At 39.4% G+C, this 18,386-nt stretch overlaps 2 protein-coding genes across 5 annotated transcripts in view; one reads left to right on the forward strand and one right to left on the reverse strand.

Annotated features, from left to right (window-relative positions):
* The window catches only part of phrf1 (PHD and ring finger domains 1), a 26,618-nt gene extending 15,049 nt beyond the window's left edge, over positions 1-11,569 (forward strand). For all 4 annotated transcript variants that reach the window (XM_016469685.1, XM_016469686.1, XM_016469687.1 and 1 more), the window contains 9 exons: positions 233-345; positions 1,710-1,903; positions 2,006-2,128; positions 2,734-2,888; positions 4,830-7,793; positions 8,370-8,440; positions 9,457-9,555; positions 9,650-9,778; positions 10,001-11,569. In XM_016469685.1, the coding sequence (XP_016325171.1) occupies positions 233-345; positions 1,710-1,903; positions 2,006-2,128; positions 2,734-2,888; positions 4,830-7,793; positions 8,370-8,440; positions 9,457-9,555; positions 9,650-9,778; positions 10,001-10,147 (3,995 nt within the window). In that variant the 3' untranslated portion in view covers positions 10,148-11,569. The remainder of the gene's footprint in view (positions 1-232; positions 346-1,709; positions 1,904-2,005; positions 2,129-2,733; positions 2,889-4,829; positions 7,794-8,369; positions 8,441-9,456; positions 9,556-9,649; positions 9,779-10,000) is intronic.
* Positions 11,570-12,159: 590 nt separating this feature from the next.
* Positions 12,160-18,030, reverse strand: LOC107675380 (interferon regulatory factor 3-like). Its single transcript, XM_016469689.1, has 9 exons — positions 17,940-18,030; positions 17,280-17,439; positions 16,914-17,082; positions 16,743-16,834; positions 16,577-16,628; positions 15,385-15,519; positions 13,951-14,340; positions 12,436-12,551; positions 12,160-12,352 (listed from the first exon to the last, which is right to left on the reverse strand). The coding sequence occupies exons 1-9, from the start codon at positions 17,954-17,956 to the stop codon at positions 12,206-12,208; spliced, it is 1,278 nt and encodes a 425-aa protein (XP_016325175.1). The 5' UTR covers positions 17,957-18,030; the 3' UTR covers positions 12,160-12,205.
* Positions 18,031-18,386: the final 356 nt, after the last annotated feature.

Consider the following 18,386-nt stretch of genomic DNA (forward strand, 5'->3'; position numbering starts at 1 on the left):
TAAAAAACAGCTTTTATTTGAAGTATAAATCTTTTATAAATGTCTATACTGTCACTTTTGATCAATTCAATGTGTCCTTGCTGAATAAAAATATAAATTAACATTACTGCCTATTAACTGTTTTACCTGACCTCTTGTGATTGAGGTGGATCATAATAACCAGGTGTAATCAGGCATTTTAGATTTCAGGTTCTGTCTGATCTGAATGGGATTATATTACTTGTTTGTGCAGTTAAAAGAAGGAAAACCAAAAGCAAATTTTCAGCAACCTCAGGGGGAAAAATAAACATGGGAGTGAAGAGATGGAAACACAAAGTGAGGAAGTCAAAATCGAGAAGAAAACTGGTGAGCTCTCTGCTAATGTATAACCTCTACATTTGAACTTTTTTGTTCTTTATTGATGTTTCTGTAGCCTGTAATTTTTAACACCGATGTTGAAAGCTCTAATATAAATGTTTTGCTGATTGAAAGTATTGCTTTACCTTCTCCATGCAAGAGGGCATGAAAGTTTTTAGTAGGCAAGAGTGTAACTTTGGCTTGAGAAGTGGGGGGGACACAAAATGGGAGAAAATGTTTTCGATTTGAATCCCATTTCCTGCATGTACATACATTTAGGGACTAAATAATGTGAGACTCAATTTCCACTGTTAAACAAACTTTTATTTCAAACCGCTGTACCTGAAAATATTAAATAAATCACTTGTTGCACAGGACAGAATGTTCTACATCAGTGGTTCCCAGACTTTTTAGAGTGGAGTACCCCCTGAGGCATTTCTGCTTAGGCCTACCCCCTCTCTTCCACTTAGACTGCTCCTTTTCCATTAAAGGACAATATTTGCCCCCTAAATTGACTTTCCAATGCATTTTTTACCTTTATAAATAGAATATTAATGTTTAAAATAAAATAAAAAAATTCAATAGAGTAATATGCAATGATGATAAAAAAAAAAGTGAAAAGTGATTCTTTTAAATACTAAAACCGCGAGTAGGTGGCGGTACGTCACTGTCTTAATGCGCGAGTCATCGAGTCATTTGTTCATTCAGTAACTAAGCAAGTGGCTGTATTTATAAATTAATCATTGAATCAATTACTTTCGCGAATGATTCGTTCACGAAACGCCGCAAAACTCCGCATTTTGTTCGCGTACCCCCTCTGTCGCCTCACGTACCCCAGTTTGGGAACCACTGTTCTACATTAAATATTTAGCTAACAACAGTCTGTTACCTAGCAACAGTGTATGTTAACGTTAGCTCAGTCAACGTAGGCTAACATTAACAGGTGTAGACAGAAAATATGATTATCCTGACCTGAGCTAATTTACTGAATCAACCAACTCACATCTCCTTTCTTTCTTTTCATCCATGATGACATTAAAGTCATCTGTTGCTGCTTCTGGCGTTTCATCGCTGACTGCCGCAACCGCGATACCCGCTCATCAGAACATTCAGTGAGCTATTTTTAGAGTGTGCACGCGACGGTTCTGGACGCGGACGCGCGTGTCTGTGCCCTGCTCGGTCCTGCTCCTCCGTGGCGATGACGGCGTGCGGTTAAAAAAATCATAACAAACGAATTTGAAAGTGGGGGGGACACAAACGTGATTTTGAAAAGTGGGGGGGACATGTCCCCCCTGTCCCCAGTGGAAATTACGCCCCTGGTAGTAGTTATGTCTCTGTCATAAAAGTTTGTTTCTATCTTTTTGCCCTTTCAGGTCGTAAAGAAGGAAACCAGTTCCAGAGGTCGTATTGCACGGAGTTTAGGCATTAAGAAGCCCAAGTCTGGCTCCATGATTCCTTCAGTTTATCAACCTTCAGAGTACAGTTTAGGAAGTATGCGGGCCGAAATCGGAGCAGCCTCTCTCTCTGTGTACGGAGATCCCTTTGACCTGGACCCCTTTGATGATAGGTGACGTTTTATTAAGCCTACTGTGGTGGTCGTCTTACTGACAATTTATATTTAACTATTTTTAAGAAGTGAGTGGTTAAGTTTTTGGATTTATCTTTTTAGGGAGGTTGAGATTCAAGTTCCGACGCCATCCTCTGTTCTGGATGCTAAACGCCGTGGCCTCTCCTGTTCTGCCTTGCGATCCCATCAGCCTGTGGCCAGACCCATATCTGCCGGACTCTCCAGGTAGCTACTGGGGGGGGGGAATGGCTCTACTGAACTTAGGACTAGTGGTGGTGTTTAAGATATTGTTAGTCATAGATAATAGTAATTATTATTAAAAGATAATACTACTACTACTACTAACTGCTGGGTTCATGAATATTAATCACATTGTCAGCGTTTGCTCAAACTCATGTTGAAATCAAAACGGGACGGTAATAGTTGAGTGCCAGCCAATGAGATTGCCGTTTGCGCATTAGCTCCGCCCACTACCGGAGAAATCGGCATATCTTCAGCTTGTTCTTAAAAGCTGAATAATTCCAAATGAACTCCGTTATTTTGACAGGAAAATATAACAAACAATATCGTTTACATGTAGCGTGTCGATTCAGTGTGCTATTTAAGACTCTCGTTCACTCTTTGCATGTGTGAGAAACGGCGCTATCAGTAAAGCGATGGCGACTCGTGCGCCTTCAGCCGGACTCTCCAGGTAGCTACTGGGGGGGGGGAATCGCTCTTTATGGTCTCGATGGAGGAAACAGATAATTTCTACTTAAAGGTGATGGAAATCACAATGAAAATGAGTTTGAGTTTTGGATAGGTGATCCTAGTTGTGTGCTGGTTTCCAGGGGAGGTGTGAGTGTCCCACAGGTGGAAGATGTTGCAGAGGAAGCCCCTGTATCAGATCTGCTGGGAAGCATCCTCAGTGGTCAAAGCATGCTCCTCATGGACAGTTCAGATGTGGTCATCAACAGAGACGGTTCCCTCATAGCAACCAAACCTAGTAAGTCATACTTTTTTTGTGAGATCTTTGTATCATCTCTTTACTACTGGCAACCCTCTACACACACTTTGGCAATATAATCACCATTGGCTAGTACATTTTTTGTTTACTCGCCAGACTGATACTATTTTACACAAACACACACACACACACACACACACACACACGTATATATATATATATATCAGCGTTTGCTCAAACTCATGTTGAAATCAAAACGGGACGGTAATAGTTGAGTGCCAGCCAATGAGATTGCCGTTTGCGCATTAGCTCCGCCCACTACCGGAGAAATCGGCATATCTTCAGCTTGTTCTTAAAAGCTGAATAATTCCAAATGAACTCCGTTATTTTGACAGGAAAATATAACAAACAATATCGTTTACATGTAGCGTGTCGATTCAGTGTGCTATTTAAGACTCTCGTTCACTCTTTGCATGTGTGAGAAACGGCGCTATCAGTAAAGCGATGGCGACTCGTGCGCCTTCACACTAGAGTTTATGGTGCATCAAATACAGGTGCGCTGCACATCCATTGAGATTAATTGAAAAAGTACAGATCGCTTGATGGAGAGCATCTCTCAAGCGCTCAGTCAGTGTTCAGCGAGTGAAAATATATCTGTGCTAAACTTATAATTAGCCTCGAACACACACACTGGCGAGTCAAATCTAAGAATTTATTAGCCAATTGCTAACGATAGACATTTAGTCGCCCAGAGTAAGATTTAATCGCATATGCGAGTGATTTACTCGCAATGTAGAGGGTTGGACATTCTATTAAAATGTTTTACACTCAAATAATTCTTACACAGGTCACAAACTGGTTTCTCTCCGATTACGGCGCTATCAGTAAAGCGATGGCGACTCGTGCGCCTTCACACTAGAGTTTATGGTGCATCAAATACAGGTGCGCTGCACATCCATTGAGATTAATTGAAAAAGTACAGATCGCTTGATGGAGAGCATCTCTCAAGCGCTCAGTCAGTGTTCAGCGAGTGAAAATATATCTGTGCTAAACTTATAATTAGCCTCGAACACACACACTGGCGAGTCAAATCTAAGAATTTATTAGCCAATTGCTAACGATAGACATTTAGTCGCCCAGAGTAAGATTTAATCGCATATGCGAGTGATTTACTCGCAATGTAGAGGGTTGACTGGTAACACAAGCAGGAGTTTTTTTTCCTCGGTTAGGGTTGTATGCTATACAGGTAGGCTACTAAAATGTGGTGTGATATGAATATTTCACACATTTATGGTGAAATTGTGGCATTTGCGCAGTAATCCTTGACACTAATGATGACTGAGTTTTTTGGTCGGCCAATATATTGGCGTTAATTAAAATGTTCACAATTTGCTGTTAAGTATTGGAAGCAGGACTTTAATTTTGACTATTTATTTGCTTATATATAATACTGGGATTACAGAATCAAGAAATTATCTAAAGTTTACATTTATTTTTACTAAGTTCAAATTATTTAATTTTCAAATTATTCCCATTTGTTTGGTAAATATATGAAATAATTTAGTTGCAGCGCTTGCTATGCATGTGTTATTTACATGTGTTATCTGTCTTTAAATAGTGTGAAATCATATATCTTTATATTTGCTCTCGACTTTCTAAAATATTGGCATTGGCCATCATAAAATCCATATTAGTTGACCTCACAATAATAGTTATTTATATATGACACTGTTAGGTAGTGGTTAATTTGCATTTTGATTGGCCTAATCTGCCTTTACATGATACATATTATGTAGCGGAGACCAGGGACTATTGCCTGTTCACATGTTGTCTGTAACTGATATTTTGCACTATGAATCTCAAACTTTGATTGAAGTATTCCCATATTTATTTGCTTGTAATTAGTGTCAGTCTATTTATCCTAAAACAGTAAATAAAACTCATCCTTTCAAAAAGTAAATGTTTTTTTGTTCCTTTCAGTGTCCCTGTCCTTGCCAATAAACACTACCCCTAGAGGTTCGGGCTCAGGAGAAACAGGAGACACACCAAACTCAGAAACAAGTCTCAGTCAACCCTCTGGAGGGGCTGGTCCTTCCTCTAGCCCCTTGAGGAGGCCCCCACCAGCACACAGTTCCCTTGGGTCCTGTTCCACACCACAGAATTCCACATCTCCACCTATACACTCCCCTCACTCTCACCCTTCTCCCTTGGGACATCCTCATTTGCATGCGGGAGCTCCTCATAGGCCGATCACCCTAAACCCACCAAGACCTGGGAATAGCCACTTGAGCACCAATGGGATTAGAAGTCAACCCCTCTCAAGGGTGCCAAATGGCCCTTCTGACTCTCCCCATCAAGACAAGGAAGGTCCTGTCCGACAACCACCTGTCAGAAAGCCCCCTCCCAAGCCTGTATGGGTGGATGTTTCTGTATTGCCAAGGATACCAAAAATTAAAAGGGACAGTACCTCCAGTGCGAATAGTAGCAGTGGCAGCAGTAGCAGTACTTTGCCTGGGTCTTCAGCGATCAGCTTAGCAGGCAATAGGGAACGTACCGTTGACCAGCAAGGTACGGGTGCGAGTCAGCAAAACAGGACAGTGGATGCTCCGAGGCAAAGAGCAGACAGTACTGGTGCTTCATCTTCATTTTCTAGCTCTTTCACCTCCACTACATCATCTTTTAGCGCCTCTTCAAACTCACGCTCGTCCTCTTCTTCCATCAGTTTCCGTATAAACTCTAGCGGAAACCCCTGGCAAGCTCAGCGACTTCCTGCATCAGGAGGGACTCTGCCTGGAGGTGATGAGGAAGCAATAAAGAGGAATAATAAAAGTAAACAGATGCTGTTGTCTTTAAGAGCAAAAGCCAAAGAGGAGAAGAGTGAGGTCTATGATCCCTTTAACCCTACGGGGTCTGATTCCTCTGATGATGAACCAGAAAATGAGGGTCCTGATATTAGCGTCCAAAATACTGCACCTCGGGTGCCAATTGGAATCAATGAGAGTGTCTGTCATCAAATCAAATCTGAGCCTCTGGATGTACACTCAGATACAGAGAGAGGTTTGGAAATGTGTGCAGAAGTTAAAGCAGAGCCAGAGTCTTTGTGGGACAGACCATGCAAAGAATCACCCCATCATTCAGACAGTCAAGCTCCCGCAGGAGGTCCTGCTTTAGATTCTACTAGTTGCGAAGAAGGCATGGACACTGGAAGTGGTGGAACTCCAGGAAGCCCTTTTCAGAAAACCGAAGAGCACTCCAGATCAAGCTGGTCATGCAGTGAAATAAATGTTAAGGTGGAGGTAAAGTCTGAACCTGAGACTGGAACTCTACCCATCAAACCCCAATCAAAGTCGCTAGAAGAATCTCTAGCCAATCTGCAACAAGCTTCTAAAGGAAAAGGAAATGGGGTGTGTAAAGAGCTGCCTTCAGTCAGTGGTGCTTTTAATTCTTCTAACATAGCTAAGGACAAGGAGGAAAGACCTCACCAGTCCCAGTCCAAAGATAGGAAGCGGTCACCATCGAACTCGCAAAGCCTTTCATCTAAAGACTCTCATAAAAAGAAACACTCAAAGTTGAAAGAAAAGAGGAGGTCACGCTCAAGGTCAAGAGATCGGCAGAGCTCTCGTTCGAAATCCCGCTCAAGATCAAAAGAAAGGCGACGTCTTCGATCAAGAGACCGGAGGTGTTCCTCGAGTTCCAGCAGTAGAGAAAGGAAGACGAGCGCGAGAAGAGCGAGTCATGAGTGGAATGACAACCGAGGGAGAGAAAGATGTAGGAAGAGGTCAAAAGAAAGAAGGCGCTCCCGATCCCGTTCGTTTTCTAGATCTAGAGAAAGGAGGAGAACATCAACGTTTCAGGGTGAGACAAAGTTAAAGAGGCAGAGGTCAAGATCAACATCTAGAGAGCATAAACGGCGAGAAGAACGATCAGAGATTTCTCGGCGTACTGAAAGGAGCTCCCATAAGTCTGCAGAGCCCATGTCCACTGAATTACATGAGTCTGCTCTTCGTGCAAACAAGACTACCACGCCTGTGAAGACAGAGCGAGATGCAAGACCACAGGAGTGTGAGACGACTGTTGCATTACCATCTGTTAAACAAGAGACCACCCAGTCAGTTGAGATCACAGCCCATGAACTTGGGTCATCAAGACATGATGACCCAACCAGAACACTTCAAGAAAGCGAGAATGATGTTTCACTTGAGCTGCTTAAGCCTAATGAAGTTAAACAGGAAGAACCTTGGCCCACTGGTTCTGTCAAGGAGTTGAAAGACATCAAAAAGGAGGAAGAAGTCTGTCTCAACTTGTGTGGAGAATTAGATGGCGTTAAAAAGATAAAGAAAGAAGAGATGACATCTTTAGACATCTTCAGCCTGGAATCACCATATGTTAATGAAATTAAATCAGGCAGTGCTGATTTAGAGAAGAGCCACGCTAGCTTACAGGATGAGATGAAAGTACAAGAAATGGTGATTGAGCCAAAAAAGATAAAAATTGAAAATATATGGCCTGATGAAGATGATTCACCAAGCTGCAGTGACAACCCTCTTGTCATCAATTTGGATACGCCTGCCATAGATGCAGTGAACTGTATAAAGGAGCCCACTGAGTCTTATCATTCGCCACTTTTGGAGGAGGACATGGAGATGCCACCTCTCCAACTGCCAGATCCTCCAATAAAACAAGAACTTGGTATTTCCTCCGATGAAGATATCAGTGTTGATTACTTGATTGATAATTTGGACTTCATTAAGAAGGAAATGAGTGAGAGCTCTGTGGCCGACTCAACAGAAGCTGTCGACCCCAAGTCTGCCATTCCAGAGACTCCAGCAGGGAACAAGCAAACAACGGAAACGGTTACGGCTGGTGCAAAGTCTAAATCGCAGGGAAAACGAGTTACTTGGAATCTGCAGGAACCAGCAGAACCCCAGTCTGAGAAATTAAGCAGTGAGTAAACATTTGACTTTTCCCATTTAGTTTTGCTCCCTATCCACACCAAGTCTGAATTTAAGATTCAACTTTCAGTAGGTGCCGAGTTCGTTACAGACCAGGGGTGTCCAATCCAGTGTCCCACAGAGTTCAGCTCCCACACACTTGCCTGAAAGTTTCTTGAGAATCTGAGGACCTTGATTAGCTGGTTCAGATGTGTTTTATTAGGGTTGCAGGATAGTGGCTCTCCAGGAACAGGTTTGGACACCCCTGGTTAAGCTCCAACTTGCCCCAACACACTTGTCTGGGAAGTTTAGCCTCCTGACAAATTCAGCCTTTGAAAAGAGAGCCAGCATTTGAGGTTTAACACTGGCTCAGCTGTGTTTAATTGGGGTTGGAGCTGAACTGTGCAGGTCAGTGGCCCTTCAGGAGCAGGATTGGACACCCCTGGTCTGTAACGAACTCTGCAAGTATTGAGATAAGTAATTGACTTCAGTCACATCAGATTTGGTGTGAAGCATTCAGGCAACATAAAGCTAAAATGATTTTGAAAACTAGTAAAATATTCTGAATGTTTTCCCGTGCCTCTTTTAGAACTTGCACTCTTCAAATTAAAATTCAAGCAAGAAGGGTCGCGAAGGTCTGCTACAACCCCACAAAATCAGGTACAACAGACCCTTATACTTTGTCTTTCTTGCAGTGTCTTAAAGGGATAGATCCCACCCATCCACCCAATTAAAACAGTCAGTTTTCTTAATCTTGTATTTGTTGAACTTGAGGCTCACACTTGCTTGACTTTATTCTTTGGAAGACAGCAGATACCTTGAAGAACATTGATGTCCAATGTAAACCACATTGACTTTTCATTGTGTGTTTTAAAAAACTGACGTTTTTCAAAATATTTTTTGTGTGCCACATACAGACATGCTGTTTTAGGACAATTATAGTAAATAATTGCAAAACTCTTTCTAACTGAAGAAACTTCTGTGGGTTACATAAATTGAGCCTCATGAACAAACCTTTGAATTTTGATAACACAAAAATCAATATGAGATTGTCATTTGAAATTTCTCCACTCTTAATAAAAATGTTTTTAGATACCAGTGAACATCATAATTATTGCCCGTCATATGTAGTTGCTTCAAGCAACCAGAGGGTGTCGTCATGTCACTCTTTGCATTCACAATTTGCAGCTCGCTTTCTCAAGGAGGTGAAAATAATGCTGATGCAATTTCTGTTGTACCCATGTGATCGAAACTGAAAGCAGCCAAATAAGGCTTCACTTCAGAAGAAATTAAAGTTAGCATTACTCTTGGAAATTGCATCCTCCTTTCACAAGGAGTGTCCCAGACAAAAACAAGTTTATCACAATTAATCAGGGTCATGTCATGTGAATTTTCAGCAGTTGACACTAAATGTTTCTGTGATGTTTTGCATTCATCAGCTAAAGTATAATTGCTTAAAATAAAAAAAACAATCATTAAGGTGCAACAAATTTGTGCTTGATAAATTATGACTTCACATTCCCTTCAGCAAAGGGAAATCCCAGAGGATGACAGGAAGTTGAGACGCCTCATAAATCTTTTAAACGTTTTCAGGGAATTTTCATTATCGTGGGCAGTTAGAGTGCTGTTAATGGTGCTTCAGTACTACAATAATCCCATATTATTCCATATTAAAGGATAAAGCTTTATCTCAGGCTGAATCAAAACTTATGGCATCAGTCTCCAGCCTACCTCCCCAAGATGACATTTTACAGGACCCCAATCAAAAAGACAAGGTGACCAGAGCACGATTACATCATATCGTTATCTCATAATTCGTGGCATTGTCTTGATGTCATGAATTTTTAAACATTGTTTGTCTTTCTGTAGTATATAAAGAAACTTCATATGCAAGAGCGAGCAATAGAGGAGGTCAAACTGGCCATAAAGCCCTTCTACCAGAAGAGAGACATCACAAAGGAAGAGTACAAGGAGATTCTGAGGAAAGCCGTTCAGAAGGTAATTGCGTGACGTCAGGTGTTTGCTTTTGTGGTTGTTTTTCCATATCCACTTCCTTGTATGGCATGTTAGACCCGAAGTAAACACCTGACCAGCACATTTGCATATGTAAATACTATTTGTTTTCCTCCACTCCAATGGCCCATTTCTTCAATGAATTATGAAAGCATTGTCATGTTTCTAAACTGACCCCATTCATGTCTTGTTTGCCCCATTCTCAAGGTGTGTCATAGCAAGAGCGGTGAGATTAACCCGGTGAAAGTAGCCAACCTGGTCAAAGCCTACGTGGATAAGTACAAACATGCAAAAAAACACAAGAAAGAGGAAACTGTGCAAAGCCAACACACAGACTCCCAAACTCCAATGTGAGGCAGAGGGTAACAGCTACATTTCAGATGGTATCTTATAGCGATCAACAGTAGATTTCATTGTTTGTTTTTTTTTTAAATCTGTGCATTTCTACAATGCCATGGGAAACTCTTAAGGGCTCGTCATCTTGTCATCAGTTGTCAAATGAACCTTTTTGAATGTTTGTATGTTTTCTTCTGAATGTAAAGATCATTTGAAAGTATCTGGGAGTGTCCAGATACAGAATGGGTTGAAAAATCTTTAAGTTTGCCATTGTTCAAAGCAGCACCCTCTTCAAGAGTGTTGAATACCATGCTATTTTAAGCTGATGATCCAACAGGAAGTGTAAGTTGTTAAACAGGCTCTTGCATTGTCAGACTAAAAAATGACATGTTTGCGTATATGTATGCATCATATATACACACAAACACAATACTCTTGAACCTGCCGTTCCACCATGAATAATTGACACTGGAGAGCACAGTAAAAAAGTGTTTTGTGGTTAATGAGAATATAAGCATTATGTTGAGGAACATTAGCAGGATCGTACATGCAGAAGATCCTCTGGGATGTTCTGTGTCTCTCAGAAAACCATCAAAGAGTATTTATTCGAATAAAAATATTCTGATATCCAGTCTTCATGAGACTCTGGAATCAGTTTGGTGGACTGATTTCTTTTAAAAGCTTTTTGTTTACTAATATTGCTAAAACAGGAAAACTTGCAGTAGACCTCACCCTCGTTGAAATAGTTTTGTAAATAGAGAAATATTTTTGTTCGCATGACACGCGAACGGCTGTAATGTATCTTTTCTGTTCAGTTGAAAAGACTATTTTCATTTTAAAACCTGTCAGCTGAGTTTGCCAATTGTTTTTCCTGATTGCCATTGTTTTGATTCTTTTTTCTGTTTGTAGATGACGTTCAGCCTATAAAATAATGAATCTTTTCTCTATGCGCTTCTAAAGTTTCGATGAAAAGCATTCGTTAGAAACATTGATAGCTAAAAGTGTATTTCAGAAGTTTTTTTCTGAACCCTTTTCACTAATTATGTCATTTTAATTGCTTGAGGAATGTTTGTATGATTTCTGAATTGATCATGTAACTTGAGTTGCATCTCATGGTGAGGCGCACAGAACTGTGCCAGTTTTCCTGTGGCAAATCACATTGAGTTGATCTGAGGGTTGATTCCAGACTTGAGAGTTGATTCTGATCTCTTAACCTGATTGAACTTTATCATATGAATCCAAGCAGTCACAGAATACATGATTCGTGATGTGAATTGAAGCATCCATGTTGCTGTCTTTGTAAATAATTTTATTAAATACTTTAAAAAAAAATCCTTTGGCATGTTTCTTAAAGGGGTATGTTTGTTTTACAGTTAAAAATGGGTGAATATTGAATGATTCATGTACAATAAATCATATATTCTGGAAATAATGTTTAGTTAGCAGGAATTTGAAAATGTTTATTCATGAAATGCGCTGTATAATTGTGTTTTATTCACTGTCTTGAAATTTAAAAAAAAAGATGTGCAAAATACACTGTGCATTGACACAATATTTAATTTTTTGTTTATTAAATTTTATATGCATAACATTTTTATACATAGTTCATCTTTAGATATTGGCGTCCGCGTCATTCAATAAAACGATACACATAAAAGTCAAACCGTAGTTTTTTAAATAATAGTACATTTACTTTCTAGACGTCACATTCATAAAGCGACAGACAAGAAGCAATACAAGGGCAGCCCTTTGGGCGAAAGGTGAAAGATTCTTCACTAGAAGACAGGATATTAAAATGAGGCTCTAGCACTCATTAGAAAATATTAACAGGAAAAACAATGTTTCAGGTCATTTGAACAATACCGTTTTCTTTGAGATTGCTATTACATGGTAGAGTGACCAAGACCTCTGAATGCCCCATGGAAATCACCTCTGGAAAGTTTGCGCTATAAATATAACAGTAACGAATTGAAATTCTATCTCTCACTATATTTATGTATATATATATTTATGTATATATATATATATATATATATGAGTGTGTGGAAAGGCATGTCAGCTGACTGATTTCATGCTTTAGGCCACTGAAGGCAGACCCAAAGAATTTATGAGGTCAAAAAGGCTGTTGTGGGAGATCTGCAAGCTAACGTTTCCATTGCGAAGAGAGGACGCTCCCTCCATTTGAGCTCTCTCATGAAGTTCACGGCAAATCAGAGGTACAACCTGTGGAAATGGAAAAGATACGTTATAACACTGAAACACAAAAAAAACACTCGAAATGTGTTTGTTTTGTTCAAGGTATTTACTTTGACAGTAATAAGTTTCTTCTCCAGTGGTTTTCCATCCGGGAGCTTCTCTCCAAAGCACAGGTAGATGGTGTAATCCGGAGAACCCCGTCTGTTCTCTATAAAATCTATCAGATCTGAAAAAAGTTGATTTTTTAAAATCAAAATGGAAACACATACCACATCACAATACAGCTGAGGTGCCTGGGCTATTTTTAACCGATCAGGACAGCATTTGTAACATGCTTTCCATTAAAACAGAAAACTTTGTATATAAAAAATAAAAAAACACTTGCACTTTCAATGGGGAAAGTTGACAGGAAGCTTTAAAAGCATGAATGTGAAGCTTGTTAAGCATTTGTTAAGATTTTTTTTCCCCACACAATAACTATGGTAACAGCATAACTATGGTGCATTTTTTTTTCTTGTCTTCTAGCTATGTTAAAGGGGAACAATCAGTGTAACAGGGTTGCAAATTGAAGTTTTTTTCTTTCTAAGCAATTTGTCAGTGAAAGGAGGTGCTTCACAATAATTTTACATTTTTATACATTTATTTTATGTGAGCGTTAAGTTTAATATTTTTTAATGGCAATTTGAGTAATAGGGTTGCATACAAATTTTTCACATTTTAATTTGTCACTCATTAGGTTTTAGCTAGTTTGGGACCAAATTCTGGTTTTGTAGTTAGTGATAAACATGTTTTCCTTTTTTTTTTTTTACCACAATAACTATGGTAACAGGGTTGAAGGCTGAGCAGTCAATTATGCAATTTGTGAAAAAGTTGAAAAAAATGGAATGAGATTTAGTCTTGTCTTCCAGCCATGCTGTAGAAAGGCCCAAATGATGTCACTTCCTAAATGCCACAATTTTAGTGAATATTCTGTTTTTGTAATGGGGAACAATCACGGTAACAGAGTTGCAAATGCAAGAAATTTCTTGTTGACAATTTGTCAGTGAAAGGAGATGTTTAACAGTTGTTTTAAATGATTAAATTATGCATGTATTTTATATTTTATAATATAAAATTTTCAAAATGAATGTCAAACTGAGTAACAGGGTTGCATACAATGCTTTCCCATAAATAAATCGGTCACTCAGTAGGTGTTAGCTAGTTTGGGACCAAATGCTTTTTTAGTTAGTGATAAATGTTTTGTTTATACATTATTTCTTCCCCCTGCACAGTAGCTATGGTAACAGGGTTGAAGGATGCTGCAATTAAGAAAATATAATTTTTTTTTTTTTTTTGAGAAAATGGCATGAGATTTTTTACTTGTCTTCCTGCCATGCTGTAGAAAAGGTCTCAATGATGTCACTTCCTGTATGTTGCAATTTTAGCGTATATTCTGTTTTTGTAATGGGGAACAATCATGGTAACAGGTAAAGCTGAAAATTGTGTTTGTGGTAATAAAAGTAGATGATAATTAAAATGAGTTCCCTACAATAAATTTGATATTAATCTGATATTAATAAATTATCTCTATAATATTAGAGATTATTCAGCGTGATTAGTAAATATTCCTTTCTCATCGTTCATACCTCTGAAGTACTTATCAAAGCAGAGCAGTTGCTCTCTGGTGTTCTGGTGCAGTTTCCTGGGCTCTGGGTTCTGGATCTCAGATGGGTCGCTGGTGCTGACGAAGACTTTACACTGGTCCTGACGGAAGCCGTAGATGCCATACTGGTTTACCTCCAACTGCAGACCTCTCTGAATGCTGTCCAGGATGCGTTTAGTGAACTGGATCTGTTTTTGGTCGATCAGACCCTCGGTGGATGGGAAACGGATTGGCTCTCCTCTCAGCTCAGATGGGTCGCACTGGTAGTGAAACTGAACGAGTGGCAAACAGAGGCGAGTTTTCAAAACTTCTGTTTTTCTGTAGTTGATCGAGATCTCCATGTCACAGAGAGCTGGAAGGTTACATTGCTGCCCTAGAAATAACATTATAGGACAAAGGTAGTTTTAAAAATCATTCAAAAATTTTAAAGAACAGCACAGTCCACACTACAACTTTAACGGCACAGAGGAACAATATCGTTGGAATCACTTTCACAATGAACTTTTCCAGCTGATGGACGATAAAAACACTGTCAGCCAATCAGAATCCATCGAACCATAAAGAGCTTGAGTATTTAAAGCGGCAGACAACAAAACTTTTGCGCATGCTTTAAATAAACAATGTTATCGGGTTGGACACTAATATAGTTATCGTTATAGTTATCGTTTATGATGTGAGAACGATATGGCCTTTAGAGATGTCATATTACATATGCAATGTTCAATATACAGACAATATCAATGGTTCAACTACAACCAACACCCTCTCAAGGCTATTCGTAACTATTTTATGTTTTAACGAACTTGTGGCGAGTTTATATGAAATCATGATCTCATTTGTATGTTTTTGTACAATCTGCTTATGGCCTTTTGATTGAAAGCTTCTTTGTCCAGTGTCTGCGCTATTTTACTCCAGAAGTTATGACCGATAAAAATGTCTGTACTCTTTTAAACTAGTTGCGGCTCTCTTATAACCGCCTCACACAAGTGCTTGTCAATGTGCCCGTCTGTTGTTGCAGTCTCCGCTATTTTGTTGTTGTTCCATCTTTTTAGTTTCATTTTCTACTGTGAAACAACGGCCCGGGCCAATTTTGTCACCTTGTGGAACAACTGATTAGTGCAAAACAAATACAATGCGCAGGTGCGACCTGTGCGTACAAAGTTATTTACAAAAATTGGGTGGTGCGCATACTACTCTGGTGACGAAATTTGCATCATGCACACTGTACACAGACCCTCGCGTACGCCAAAACCAAAGTATACTTTGGGCTTTAGGTTTAGGGGTGGACCTTAATGCTTGCTTTTATTCTTAAAATCGCACATTTTCGTATGAATCAAATCATGCAATCGAGCCAACTCGTAAAATAGTTACGATTTTTCAGGGTTGAATAAACCGTTGTGTAAAACTGTCGTGTTACCTGTATTGTAGGGCAGCTGGTCTGGGGGAGGTGTGTTATTCGGCATGCATGGAACATCAGAGTAGGGAGTCTCATAGTAGTTGCTTGAGGTGGTCGGAATGATTTGTTGGGAACCGTTGTTCCATGCATGGGATTCTGTGAATATAAATTATATTGTATATTAGCATATTGTGAATATGGCATAACAAAAGCCAATCCATCTACCTCACTTCCTGCCATTGAACGAAACTTGCTAATATAATGTTGTGTGAGTTGATTGGTGTTTGCATGTGCAGAGTGTTATGGCTAGTTGCCAAGGTGTTGCTACAGTTTTCTGGTTGATTTTTAGAGTATTGCCATAAGGTTGCTTTGGTTCCTGTGCGGATTTGAAAGGTGTGGTCACGTTGGCGAAATTTCTGTGAAATTTTGCTGGCAAAAAAAGTCCGTTGTCAATGCATGAAGCGCCACTCACGAGGAAATCAGTTTTTGTTTGTTTTTGAACCAAGCAGCCTTCTGTTCTGATTGCGAGGATTCATAGCGAAATGACTGGATTTCACCCACAATAATTAAAATAATAGTAAATAAATTTAAAAGAACAGTAAAGGTGACGCCACAACAATAACAATACCGTCACAAAAGCACAATATTATTCAAATCACTTTCACAACGATTTATTTATGTATTTTTTTCAGCTGATGACCCTTAGGATTGTGTGGATTCATAGCGAAATGACTGGATTTCACCCAAGAAAATGTTAAATATTAATAGTATGACGATATATTCTTAAAGGCTGTTCTAAATTTAAAAGAATAGCAAAGATAAGCGAGAACTTTTTTGCCCTCATGCAAAATTCTTAATTGTGTGGATTCCTAATGGACTCGATTGCAGATTCCGAAATGACTGGGTTTCCCTGCAAAATGTTTTAAGTATTAATACTATAATGATAATAATAAAGATAAAGTCTTAAAAATCGTTTTTAAATGTAAAAGAATAGTAAAGGTGACACCACAACTATAACAATACAATCACAAAGAAACGATATTATTGCTATCACTTTAACAAACACTTTTTTTTCAGCTGATGATGCATTGGATTGTGCAGATTCTGGATTTCACAGGGCAACAGTAAATGTGACCACACCTTAAATGTTGGTTGCAAAATCATGGATTGTTTGAATTGCTAACCCTAAATATAGCCATCATAGTGATTCTACCTGCATGTTGTTCACTTAGATCCATTGTCTCCACCTGGTTGAGCAATTCCTGCTGTATTAGACAAAATATATATTTTATTATATATTTAATTTTTTTTTTTTTAAATAATTCTTTTTATGATATACATATGATCATGTCTACAGCCAATCATAATCTAGGCCTTACCTCCATTTCTTCAGATATGTCATTAGATGCACTGTAGAGATGAGGAATGAATGGAAGTTGAACTGGCTCTACATTCTGGATCTCTTGGTGGTCTGAAGAACGAGATAAGCCAGGGCTTTATAAATCAACTCATTTTCCCATGACAAGTGCAGATTGAGCAGTTTAACTCACTTTGAGGACGGATGATGCGATAGACTTTGTGTTGGTCGTCCTGATCTTTGGAGTGATCCTCTAACATCTCGAAGTTTTTTAGACTATGAAGTGCACAACGGAAATTTGTCTTCCATTTCGCTTTGTCGTTAGGGTGCTCGTTGATCTTCCCACTGACCACAGCCCATGCCTGTAAAACACCAAAATTGCATCAGGTGTGAATGGCGTGCAATATCAAACTTTTAAGGTCAAAAGGGGCGGGGCTTCCACTCAAGAGTTAGGCCCTCCTTTGGGAATCCCGCCCCTCCTCCAGCTATATCCCGCATGAATCATTCATGCAGAAGTGAAAAGATGCCAAAGGGGATTGTGACGCAAGGATGAAGTTACCTTAAATATTTTAACATCGTCGTCCCCAAGGTCTTTTCGGGAGTTGTGTTTCCAGGGGATCCGAAATATGTCATTGCCTATCATGCGCAATCCCTCATATGTCCCACTTTCCACCTGCTCTATGAGCCATGGGCCAAACTGAGGTTTGCCAATTGCACTTCTTGAGGAAGAAAAAAAGGGGTTCAAATAGATCATAATAGATAGTGAATCAGATATTCACTTATGTAGTCATCACATGCTGCTGCACTGAAAGCTTGTTTTCTTATATTCATGAAATTTATTTACAGAATGAAAGCTTTTTACATAAATACATTTTAATGTAATATTGATGTAACATTAAATTGCATCACATGCACCACCATATTTTCTCAAAACCTTGCTGCCTACCTATAGACTGCATAGTTGTGCATAAGCGAATTCCGAATTAGCTCAGCTGATATTCAAATACACAGACTTTTTTCCATTCTTTAAATATGCAGCAAACGGACGTTTATGTTTTGTTTGCTTGCTTTACAGCGACCCTGCGCGTCGCGTTTTTATCGCGGCGCGTCAGGTTCAAGCTCTACTTCTTGCGCTTCGCTCAGCGGCCTGTGAAAACGCGTCTTGGTCTTGAGACACAGTCTATATTTTACAATCATGATAATAATTTCATCATCTTACCCCTGCATCGCTGCCATGATCTCAGGTGTTTACGCTGTTCCACTGCTTGGTAGTTTCCAGCGGCTGGGTGTTTCTCGGCTGTTTTATACACACGGAAGCGTCACAGACGCGTCACGCAGTAGGAGGCGCGTTCATCGCGCTCAGTGAGTCCCGAAAGCAAAGCGGGTCGTTTTCGAAAATAAAAGCGACGTTCCACTCATTCGCCTTCTTGCATCATCATACCCGGTTTAAGGTAAAGGCTGCTGATGCAAGACCTTTAAATTTAGTGATCCATTGGCCTTAAAATACTTTTCTTGAGCAAAGCAGCATATTAGAAGGATTTCTGAAGGATCATGTGACACTGAAAATTGGAGATGCTGAAAATTCAGCTTTGAATCACAGGGGGGGAAAAATATTTTAAAATATATGCAAACATAAAACAGTTGTTTTAAATTGTTGTAATATTTA

Source organism: Sinocyclocheilus anshuiensis, unplaced genomic scaffold, assembly GCF_001515605.1.
Source record: "Sinocyclocheilus anshuiensis isolate Anshui unplaced genomic scaffold, SAMN03320099.WGS_v1.1 scaffold1844, whole genome shotgun sequence".
NCBI lineage: Eukaryota > Metazoa > Chordata > Actinopteri > Cypriniformes > Cyprinidae > Sinocyclocheilus > Sinocyclocheilus anshuiensis.